General features: G+C 38.1%; 1 protein-coding gene across 1 annotated transcript in view; it reads right to left on the bottom strand.

The window, feature by feature from the left end:
* Positions 1–4722: 4722 nt before the first annotated feature.
* The window catches only part of ORC5 (origin recognition complex subunit 5), a 100704-nt gene continuing 92933 nt past the window's right edge, over positions 4723–12493 (bottom strand). Inside the window, exon 14 of the mRNA XM_005901449.2 lies at positions 4723–5520. Within this exon, the coding sequence (XP_005901511.1) occupies positions 5475–5520 (46 nt within the window). The 3' untranslated portion in view covers positions 4723–5474. The remainder of the gene's footprint in view (positions 5521–12493) is intronic.

Raw genomic sequence — 12493 nt, 5'->3', positions numbered from 1 at the left:
TTGCTCTCTTTATTCCCAGCTGGATGAGTCCCATGAACTAGGATGGCTGAATGTTCTTTCCCAGAGGAAGTCAACCTAAAGTGGGTTCAGAAATTCTCAGGCACACCTGAGCCAGTGTAATGCCTCTATTATTATGAAAATTGGCCCAAAGTGATGAAAGCATTTGTTTGGATCTAATGTTCTCCATAGAACTAAGATACTAAGTGGGTTTGGTTTTTCCTTTTAGGCTGCAGGGACTTAGCCCAGGTCTCCTATTGCCATTTCTTATACTGAAGGGAATGGGGTTTATATGAATAGTGGAGAACTGTTATTTGAAAAAATAAAATTATTTTGTAGTTTTGTGGTGAGCTGAACACCAATAGCTGTGAACACCTTCTTAATTCATTTCAAAATGGTTTCTCCCTCACAATGTCAAGAACACCTTTCACCTCTATTTTGATGATCCCGAAAATTAATGATTGGTGCCAACTCGCACCTCTAACTAGATTCAGCTACCTACTTCACATTTCCACTTGGACAAGCACCTCAATGGCATACGTTCAAAACTGAACTCATGATCCTCCTCATCCCATAGACCTAGTTCTTCCCTTAGGATTTCCCATTTCAAACACCAGCTCTGCAAATGCTGACAGCACTTGTTCAGGACAGAAATTTGTCTTTGTCCACTGCTGTATCTTCTACACCCAACACAATGCCTTACACATAGCTGATACTTAGTATTTTTTTTTATGAATATTGAAAAATTTTATGGAAACTGCCATTAAATAAGGCTTTCAACTTCCTCAAAGGCCAATGAAGTGGATTATGGTTTATCCAAAACTCCATGCAAATCTTTACTGCCTCTAAAATCCAGGCTCTTTCCTCATGCCAAAGCTACCACTATTTACTCAAACAGTTGAATGCCTCCTAAAATTCCCATCATTATTGTGCATCAACATGCAGTTAAATGAATGAACTGATTATAATTTTCTCTGCTCTACCAAATTTCTACTTCTCAAACTGTGCTTCATGAATGTGTCACTGCTAGAAAATGAACACTAACTGTGCTTTCAGGGTATTTAAAAGCCAATTTGAGTGAAATGTTGATATCTTGATAGGAAGGATTTGAGCTCTAAGAAATCTAAGCATTTCTGAAAGCAAATTGTGTCATCAGACTGAAATTACATGCAAAATTATCTAAACTATTTTACATATGATAGACAGTCACACTGTAGGAGATGAAGCTTTCAAAATGTAGGGGATGAAGTTGAACAATATCAACCTCCAGTTAATTACCTCCAATCCAAGTCTCTGCTCATGGAAACAGGCGTAAGATGCAACTATGGTACACAGTAGTGTGAGACTTCAGGTAAAAGTGGAGGATGCTATTACAGTCCTGATCATGTACATGGAGCAGTGGTTACATTTATCTATTATTTTAGAGACTCTCTTTTGAGTACTTGATGTGGTAAGATGCATTATCCCTGGATTTGGTCCATTATTTTTCTTTGCATAGTACAAGCAGAGTAGAGCATACCTTGGAGGAACAAAGGAGACTTCTTATGTTGAGCTTTCCTTGCTCCAGACCACCTTAATTACATTAAACAGTTGCTGGTTAACTAAATCCCTTGGAAGTATACCACTAATTGTTCAGCCATCACACCTTGAGGGCAAACAATGTAACTCCTCAGTCACCTGCTCTCTGATTTGATCATTCTCAGTTCAGCTTTTGACTATTCAACAAGATCCTGAAAAATAAGTAATGAAACCTGCATGTGAATTAGAATCCTTCAATTCCAAAAGTAAAAATCCAAGGTACTGTGTCCATTTGAATAATTAAAAAGTTTTAACACGAAGTTTCCTAAATATGATCAGGTGAGAGCGCCGCTTCTCTACTTAGTTGGGATGCTACTGCATTCCATCACTGACCTCCTTTCTAGGCCACAAATATTTCAGGACAGTGACAATAGGTAACATTTATTGAGCAATTATGGTGTGCCAGTTACCTTACCTAGACCAGGGTTTCTCAATCTTGGCATTACTGAAATTTGGATCAGATAATTCTGATGTGGGCCTTTAGGATGGTCTTTGTGACCTTTGTTAAGCAAAGATTTTTTTAACTACAATTCCGAAACCATATTTCATACCAAAAAAAATTGATAAATCAGACTTCATCAAAACTAAAACCTTCTGTTCTACAAAAGACACTGTGAAAATAAAAATGCAAGTTACAGACTAGAAGCAAATAACTGAAAATCACATATCTGATAAAAGACTTGTATTTAGAAGATTGGTTGGGGCCCAAAATGGTTGCCTAGTTTTACGGGAAGACCTTGAGATCTCAGGTTGCAGCTGACACCTGCTAGCCAACACTGTTTTGAGAATGGCTGGTGGTGTCTTTGAGTCTGATATAGTCCAGAAAATTCAGGTTCTCAGTTGATGGAGGAACCTGTCTGAAACCATATCCACAATGGCCAAAAAAAAAAAAAGACTTGTATCTAGAAGATAGAAAGAACTCTAAAAACTCAAAAGCAAAAACAAAACAAAACAAATAATCAAATTTAAATGAACAAAGGACCTGAACATTTTTTCAAAGAGGACATACAAACAGCCAAACGGTACATGAAAAGGTGCTCAATATCACTAATCATCAGGGAAATACAAATCAAATCCACAATCAGATATCACCTCACATCTGTTAGCATGCTGCTGCTGCTGCTGCTGCTAAGTCGCTTCAGTCGTGTCTGACTCTGTGCAACCCCATAGACGGTAGTCCACCAGGCTCCCCCATCCCTGGGATTCTCCAGGCAAGAACACTGGAGTGGGTTCCCATTTCCTTCTCCAATGCATGAAAGTGAGAAGTGAAAGTGAAGTCGCTCAGTCGTGTCCGACTCTTAGCGACCCCATGGACTGCAGCCCACCAGGCTCCTCTATCCATGGGATTCTCCAGGCAAGAGTACTGGAGTGGGGTGCCATTGCCTTCTCCATCTGTTAGCATGGCTATTATCAAAAAAGACAAAATGTCAGTGCTTGTTCTCTATTTCCAGGAGCATCCCAGGTCTCTACACAGCCCCACCACACACCCAACTGTCACGTCAAAAATGTCTCCAGAAATTGCTAAATATTCTCTGGTAGACAAAACTCCCTCCAGTTGAGATCTACCATCTTAGATATATCAACTTAATTATTAATTCTCTAAACAACTCCAAGAGAGAAGTTGTAGGTGTACCTCACTGTAGGTGAGGCACAGAGAGATTCAATAATCAGCCTAATGTCATATAACTCCTAGAGATATAGCTGGTATCTGATTCCAGAGCCCCAAGTCTCAACTGCTGCCCTAGACACTTGACACCTTTTTGACTTTTTAGGCCTTAATGAAAAGAGGCCTGCTGGATCAGGATCCCTTCCAGAATTACTGAAAAAGAACTGCTTCGGCAATGAAGACAAATTTAGGGATTGAAACTGGAAAGTAATAAGGGGAGTAAGGTTTCCCCCTAACCATATATATCTGAGTCACAGTAATGGAAAGAAGACATTTTTTAAATGGGGGGTAACTACTGTATAAACAATCTGAAATCCCACAGCTTGGTAACTTCATTTTTCTACTTCCTAAATCATTTTTAGATTTAGGTACAATAAATGCTGAGAATAACTTAAGCACGTTCTCTCTTAAGTATCTGGCCCACTAGCCAGCATAATTCTCATCATTAGATTCTCCCCTTTAATTGGAGATTTATATCTTCCAATTAGAAAATTCATCTGCAGATGACCCTTGTTAAAATGCTAATATCCATATTAAGCTCTGTTAGTCTTTGTTTAAATAAATTAATCAAATTAGTGAGTCATTTAGCAAGCCATTAGGAAGTAAATTACAAAACATAGAAGTTCTGATGGCCCAGTCAGAGGCAGGGAAAATCTGGTTACAAGGTGTTCTGCAGGGAAGCCACACACAGGGCTGGTAGCAGTGTCGGGCAGTGCAAGATGAGCAAGGTGCTGGGCAGGGGACAGGTGGCCTGCATGAGGAGGCACAGAGAGTCACATACAGGAACGCTTGCCTCCTTTTTGTCTTCCCCAGTCCCCTATTTGACAAACTCTTTCCCCCCTCAAATTCCAGAGTTTTTCCCTCAAAATGCTCACTGATCCCAAGCTTTCCAAGAAGGCTGCACAGTAGACTTGCCACTTGATGGCAAATTATAAAGGGGATGAAAATTCCCTCAAGTGGCATTGCTCTTCCTTGAATCAGCTACTCAAACTGCCTTCTACTTGAATGATACACAGATTTCTAAGTGCATTTGCAATGAATTTGCAATGCACATGGTTTTTTCCTGGCCCTGGCTTCTCCAAATATCTTGTAGAACACAAAATTTTACCATCTTCCGTGAGACAAGAGACAGAGGGCGAGGGTGCTCCTTGCTATCTTTTATCTTATATAGGGAGACAAAGAATAATTTCATTCCTTCCCCCCATTCAGTACCTATAAATAAATGCAAGTAGACAATTCTTTGTTTTCTTTGATCCAGAAAGTGTCAGTCACTACATTAACAGGCTTCCTATTGCTATTTGGAGGTGACTATTGTGAGAATATTTTTTCCAAAAAAAGAAGGAAAGTATAAAATGCGACTGAAATTTAAACTAGGCTCTGTAATTAAGCACTTTAAATCTGTTCAAAATAATTTTCAAGCATTTAAGTGCTAACAGAAAACTTCAAAAGTAGGTAAGAAAATCAGACCCCAGGTTCATAAATAATGTAACAGGAAAACTTTTATTGGGTAACTATTAAAGGTCAGTGATTAAAAAAAGGAAAGAAAACCATTATGCAGATTAAAAAGCTATGTTGAGTAGTTTATTGCCAGAGTGACTAGATAAATCTCACCTAAGTATACTGCAGTTATCAAGGAGGCTTAGAGGTGGAAAGCTGCCCTATGTGATCAAACTACCTTGCCTTTTGAGAAAATCAGGGTGAAAGATAGACATATATAAACTTGGATCTTAAAATAACAAAAAACTTCTACTTATTATATTTTGCAACTATGATCTTTTAAAGTGGTGGCCTTAGGAAAATCTGCTTTGGCAAGCAACTGCAGAGGCTCCTGTGGAGAGGAAGTGAAAAGACTGGGCTTATATACAAGGGCTGCTGGCACGTTCAAAGCGCAGGGGATAGTTCACAGAGCAAAATGCAGTCCTAAGTAAATGGGTTTCAGGCAATTTCAGTGTTAAGATAACATCATTAAGAATAGAACAGATTGTGCTCAGACCCTGCTGTTTATAATTAACACGTTCTTTCCAAATACTCCAGGGTCCCTGGTAAATAGTCTTCTGCTCACATTCACCCAGACCAATCAGAGTATTTTCATCAGATTCCATGCTGGGCCAGCACCTGTCTGGACAAATCCAATGGAGCCAAAGAACTCCTCTCCCAGGCCAGCTGAGTAGTTGGATGAACACAGTTTGGCTTAGTCATTGTCACAGTGTCCATATGGCTTTGAAGCTTGTTTTCACAAGAAATCATACAAGTATTTTATTATGTCAAAGTTCACCGTCCTATAAACAAAAATAGATAGTATGTTAGCATCCTCACCCCCTAGATTGCTCAGCTTTGTATGTATGATTCTGAGAAGCACATGCCAAATAATTCACAACTAATGCTAAACAACCCTATGATACTGTCAAAAGCATCATGACAGAATTAACATTGTTTTTTAATGTCACTAGGAATAGTTTCTTTAAAAAGTTTCCCTCCCATGCATAAAGTTTGCTTTTCTAACAAAAGTAAATGAAGTCAGAACTACCCAACATTCATATATTTCAATTATAGCACAGCAAGTTTGGATTTCATTTGAAAGCTATTTTCTTTTTGTCTAATAACCAGAATAAAGCAATTACAGATGCAGCAGTATTTAAATCTCCTTTGCTTTTGAACATTGTTTATCTCCCCAAACACCTGTTTTATCATTACATAATGCATAGCTCATCTGTCCTCATTTGTAGTTTTCATTCTTTTCAGTCTTTTTACACTGGCTGACCTGTGTGTGTATTGCAACTAAATCTGTATGATCCAAGAATACGATACAACAAACAGACGATGTGAATGTATATTTTTGTGCTCTGACGGCAGGCAGAATAAAATAGCAGAAGACAGAGACATATAATTATTTTCCTTTCTCTAAATTCATTCTTCACTATAGATATTCAGACTTGGAGGTTTATTATTTGAATAAATGGTCAAAATAATTAGATATAATGATCTAGCAATAAGTATAAAATTAAAGCCTTAAAGTATTCAATTCTGCAAAAATAATCATCCATATGAGAACAGCCTTTTAAAGATTCACTAATTTGCATGCTCTTATTTATTAAACCATCATTAATTGATGTTTTTGTCCATCACTTTGTAATACACTTTCTAAAAAAGTTTCTAAGCAAATGACTGACATATCAAATTTTTTTAAAAATCAGGAATAGGGAACTATAGATACTACTTATGCAAAAACATTTAAAAATAGCTCAAATGAGATGCTATGGCTTTGTGGCACCTAATGATGGAATGAAGAGTACTTTAATTGTTTCACTACAAGAGTGCCTCTCTGAAGAATACCAAAACTTTCCAAATTGCATAAAAACACTGCCAAAACAATCCTGTTATCACTGGGGGTACTAAAACAACTAAAAATACTTTCTAAAAAAAAAAAAAAAGAAACCAACTTATCTTAGGCATAATGTCACAAAAGGTATTGTTACTATATCATAAAGCTATTTATTTTTATGTGCTTTCCTTTCATTCGACTACGTGTTAGTGGTGTTATTCGCTCAGTCGTATCCAACTCTTTGCGACCCCAAAGACTGTAGCCTGCCAGGCTCCTCTGTCCATGAATTCTCCAGGCAAGAATACTGGAGTGTGTTGTCATTTTCTTCTCCAGGGCATCTGCCTGACCAAGGGACTGAACCTGGGTCAGTGCAGGCAGATTCTTTACTGTCTGAGCCCCCAGGGAAGCCCATTACAGAACTCCCCAAATTTACTAGTAACAATGTACCACTAAAAATTACCTTTTAAAAAATCATGAAAAGATTTTTCATGATTGGTTGGAAACATCTTTTTTAGGGGGGTCTTAGAAGACAAAAGACACAGTAGGCTATTTTTAATCATAGGCAAAAAGGACAGTTGGATTCGTACATCTCTCCAGGCATACTTCCCTACAATGACTTTGGGTCCTAAGGTTATAAACCTAAAGTGACAGAGTAAATTGAACTTAATATTAAGTTTTATTGTCTTTTGGATTTATTATTTTTTTCCCCACTGAATAGAAAAGAAAAGTTTAAAGAAGCTATGATTAAAACAAAGTTGCAATACTATAGGACTAGAAGGCATTACATGATAAGACTATCACAAAGCCATACAAAATGATCCATATGAAGCCATAACTACAATAGTATGAGAGGTAAGGAGAACAGAGAATTGCAACTATGCTGTGATAGGTAAAGAGAAATGTTTGTATAACAGACTAGTACTAGAATTAAAACAAATGAAAATACTGTGATTTGTTAGTGGCAGAACTCCATCTTATCTAATAATCCATTTGTTTAACACTGAAGCACAGTTTGTGCAATAAATTTTTCTTTATAGAACGATTGGACTGACTTAAAAACAGTAAGCATCTGTAAAAGGTTCATGACATCCTATTTCTCTGCTTTGCCAGTGGGAAGTACTAAAGCAAACTGAATCATACAGTTAAAGCTTTTGGACTAAAAAAAAAAAAAAAAAGCTAAATTAATTGGGAATTGAGTATGTAAGATCATCCCTCTAAGAAACATTTACTCCCAAGATGATAACTACTTTTTCCTATCATCCCTCCATCCTCCAATATAAACAGGTAACTTACCAACTGATTCCCACATGTGTCATTTTAAGACAGCAGAATTTTATAAAGTAACTGCAAGGGCAACATTAAAACTGGGCACACATTCCAAAGATAGTTTTTAAACACTATAGAAGATTCTCTCACTGAACACAAGTAAATTATTTTCTAAAGTAAGCATCTAGAAAGAAATAGGATAAACAAAAATAGTGTTTGTGGCATTCTGCCTAGGAGTAATTCTTAAATCAGAATTTAGACTACTTATAAGTTAATTACGTGGCATATGTATCTAAGGAGTTTGACTATCTAAGGAAAGAGATGGGAAAACCAGACCACCTGACCTGCCTCTTGAGAAACCTATATGCAGGCCAGGAAGCAACAATTAGAATTGGACATGGAACAACAGACTGGTTCCAAATAGGAAAAGGAGTACATCAAGGCTGTATATTGTCACCCTGCTTATTTAACTTCTATGCAGAGTACATCATGAGAAACGCTGGGCTGGAAGAAGCACAAGCTGTAATCAAGATTGCTGGAAGAAATATCAATAACCTCAGATATGCAGATGACACCAGCCTTATGGCAGAAAGCAAAGAGGAACTAAAAAGCCTCTTGATGAAAGTGAAAGAGGAGAGTGAAAAAGTTGGCTTAAAGCTCAACACTCAGAAAACGAAGATCATGGCATCTGGTCCCATCACTTCATGGGAAATAGATGGGGGAACAGTGGAAACAGTGTCAGACTTTATTTTTCTGGGCTCCAAAATCACTGCAGATGGTGACTGCAGCCATGAAATTAAAAGACGCTTACTCCTTGGAAGCAAAGTTATGACCAACCTAGATAGCATATTCAAAAACAGAGACATTACTTTGCCAAAAAAGGTCCGTCTAGTCAAGGCTATGGTTTTTCCAGTGGTCATGTATGGATGTGAGAGTTGGACTATAAAGAAAGCTGAGCGCCAAAGAATTGATGCTTTTAACTGTGGTGTTGGAAAAGACTCTTGAGAGTCCCTTGGACTGCAAGGAGATCCAACCAGTCCATCCTAAAGGAGATCAGTCCTAGGTGTTCTTTGGAAGGACTGATGCTAAAGCTGAAACTCCAGTACTTTGGCCACCTCATGCAAAGAGTTGACTCATTGGAAAAGACTCTGATGCTGGGAGGGATTGGGGGCAGGAGGAGAAGGGGACGACAGAGGATCAGATGGCTGGATGGCATCACCGACTTGATGGACGTGAATTTGAGTGAACTCCGGGAGTTGGTGATGGACAGGGAAGCCTGGCGTGCTGCAATTCATGGGGTCACAAAGAGTCTGACAAGACTGAGCGACTGAACTGAAGGATAATTTTGCCTTTTATTTATCCTTTTATTTCACGTTGTTGATGCTTTCACTACATTGACATACTTTTTTCTCTTGGGGTACTATTTTATTTCCTTTTACTTATGGAGGCAGTTTTTCTTTCTTAGTTTGGTTTTTCAGAGAATTTGCAATCACACAACTTTAAGTTGCAATATTAAGTTATTTTGCACTGTCTTCCTAGACTGTGGAGGGAAAGAAATCAGAAACTTCAACTACCGTTAACATTAAGAACAATTCAAGTACAATGCTTATTAAGCATGTTTTCATCTGTGTTCTTCCATACTCTACCTCCATATTCTGTGCTCCTTTCTAGAACCAGTCTCCTACTGCTTCTGTGTCCAAATCTTTCACAGTTCCTTGGTCAAGAAGGTCCTTTATGTCCTCTACCTCTTCCTTGAATGGTTTTCTTTTCTCAACCAGGCTTAACTGAAAGTTGGCTCCCACTAAGGGATCGAGTCTCGTCTTTAGCTCTTTCCAATGAGGTTAGACTGACTCTACTATCGTCCAGGCAGTTCTGTCATGTGAGGCTGCTGTCCTTGTGCAAAAGGCTCTGCTCCTGTGAGACTCAAACCATTCCACTAACACCCTTTTTCCCCCTGTCACCACCTCTTGGTGAATAATGCAGCATCCAATTCAGTTTCCTCTCTATTCCAAGATCTGCCTCAGCTTTAGTGTCTTCATTGCACTTGTCCCTTTTACCTCAAATGACCTTTTCTACTCTCATGATCACACTCAGAAATGTTCTACTTCTAAAAAACATAAATTCAGACATTCCACCCTGATCCCAATCTCCTTTAAATGACCTAGAACACCTGGAAACAATCAGTGTACAAACCTTTCTTTGCCTTTTCCTCATCTACAAATAATTACTATTAAGTGCCAGGCACTGAACTGTTAGCCCTCCACATGCTTTACTTCCTTTCTTCCCTTCTAGGCTTAGACTCCATGGTTTGTCACCTCAAGCATTCATTTGCTAGCATCCACTAAATTCACCTGGAAAAACCCCAATCCTATGTGATTTCAATTGCACCCTTTTGCTGTCCCAGTACCCAGCACATGGAATGCTGCTGGAGAAGATCACAAGTTTTACAGATTGGTGCCACTGTAAATTCAAGGCCGGGAACCTCGACTGGGCCCTCAACACTCTCAGCAAGTTGCTCTCCTTGCTAGCACTTTCCTCCATTCTCCGTGGCAGCTATTTCAAATATCCATATTTGTCTCAAACCGTTGTACTTCTGTCCTTAAGTCTCTTGCCTTTACCTTTACACAGAAAATAGAAGGCCTCAGGTCAATGCTCCTTCAACTTCTTGCCAACAGATCTCTAAATTCAGTTCCATCTGAAACCACCTTATCCTCTTGTATAATGAAAAAGGAGTCCCCTCTCTCATTTAGGGCTATTTCTTTAACTCAAGTTTCTAAATCCCATGTTATATATATCTTTTCAAGGACTTTAAATTAGTCACCTCTCTTTTGTATCATTAACTCTTCTTCCCTACAAGTTCTTTCCTATCAGCATTTAAATATGCTCATATCTTTAAAAATAATAAGCTACTCATGCCCCCACAAGCTGTTTAGTAGATAACAATCCTCTATTCCTCTTTATAGCAAAAATAGTCTAGAAAATAGGTACATGAGGGCAGGATACAGATCTGTTATACATCTTGCTACCTCCCCAAAGCCTAGTATAGTGATCATAATCAACATCACAATAAATCTTAAGTGAATAAAAAGAATTCTTTGCATGTGTGGCATCAACTTACTCACAAATACCACTTAATGCACTATATTCTAACTTGTACCCCACTGTATCCCTGAAAGTGTTCTTGTTAAAGTCACAAATGATAGCTTTACCATTAGACAGACTCTGCCTGATTTCTTGGCAGTAACCAACAATTTGACCATTATTCCCTTGCCTTAGGTTTTTCTGCCTTTCTTGGATATACAACTTTCTGTATTAATGTTTTAACCACTTAAGTTTGTATCATGAGTACTTTCCTGTGTTTTATCTTTTAAAATTACAATTTTAAGTAACCTCACAATTTTTAAAATTATTTATTTTTAATTGGAGAATAATTGCTTTACAATATTATGTTGGTTTCTGCCATATATCATCATGAATCAGCTATAGATATACACATGTCCCCTTCCTCTTCAACCTCTCTTCCACCTCCCACTACATCCCACCCTTCCTAGTTGTCACAGAGCATTGGACTTGAACTCCGTGTCATACAGGAAATTTCCACCAGCTATCTAATTTTACACATGGTAATGCATACGTTTCAGTGCTACTCTCAATTCTTCCCACCCTCTGAGAAGGTTTGAGTAAGTTAGTGATTGACACAGTCTCTGCTTTGCTCTTCATGGGCTTATACTGTAAGAAGAAAAATGAGTTCTAATTATTGAATGAATTATTTAAATAAAATAATGGTAAGTCTCAGAAGATAAGGGGACCTGGATAAACTGTGAATAGTGTGTGGGAGTAGGGTGGAGGGCATGGACAACGGGAGGTCATAGTATGCTTGAGGATAGAACTGAAATCTAAAGGTTATGTAGCAGTTAGCTGGATAGAGGATTTGAAAAGTGTTGCATATGCAATGAATGGTGAATGTGAAGAACTGAAAAAAAAAAAAAAAAAACCCAAAGTGGTCAAAGTATAAATATCTACAGGAGAAGATGTATGTGATAGGTATGGCTGGGCACAAAGGCTGAGCCCAAGTCACTGGGGCCTTGAAAGTTATTTTAAACATTTTGGTTTTTTATCCTAAGAGTTACAGGAAATTATTGAAGACTTTTAAGTAGAAGGGTGACATTAAATTTTTACTAGATCACTCTGGCAATAGTGTGGACAACAAATTATAAGAGAATAAGAGTAGACAGAAAACCAATTAGAAGGTTACCAGAGAAGAGATAACAGGGGCTTGGTCTAGAGCATTAATGGTACAAAGGACAAAAGTCAATGAATTGAGAACATAGGAGGAACTTGACAGGCTCAGAAAGACTAATGCTTGGATACTGGGAGTAGGGGGATGACAAATGTCACTAGTGACTACCAGGTTTTAGGCCTGTGCAACATGACAGACTGCAGTGCTAATCACTGAACCAGGGAACACTGAAATAAAGCAGCATCATTCCTTTTTTGTTGGCAAGCAGAAGAAGGGGGAATTCCTGAGTTCAGTTTTGGAAATATATTGATACAGGTGGGAAATATCCAAAAGTCAAGAATACTAGAAAAAAGGTCTGGCCTCTAAAAAACTGGGGAGTATGATTAGCACATGGATAGTTGTTGAAGTCAGGAGTAAAGTAAAA

This window comes from Bos mutus, chromosome 4 (assembly GCF_027580195.1).
Source record: "Bos mutus isolate GX-2022 chromosome 4, NWIPB_WYAK_1.1, whole genome shotgun sequence".
NCBI lineage: Eukaryota > Metazoa > Chordata > Mammalia > Artiodactyla > Bovidae > Bos > Bos mutus.
The sequence above is the reverse complement of the archived record's forward strand: the minus strand, read 5'-3'. Positions and strand labels throughout refer to the sequence as shown.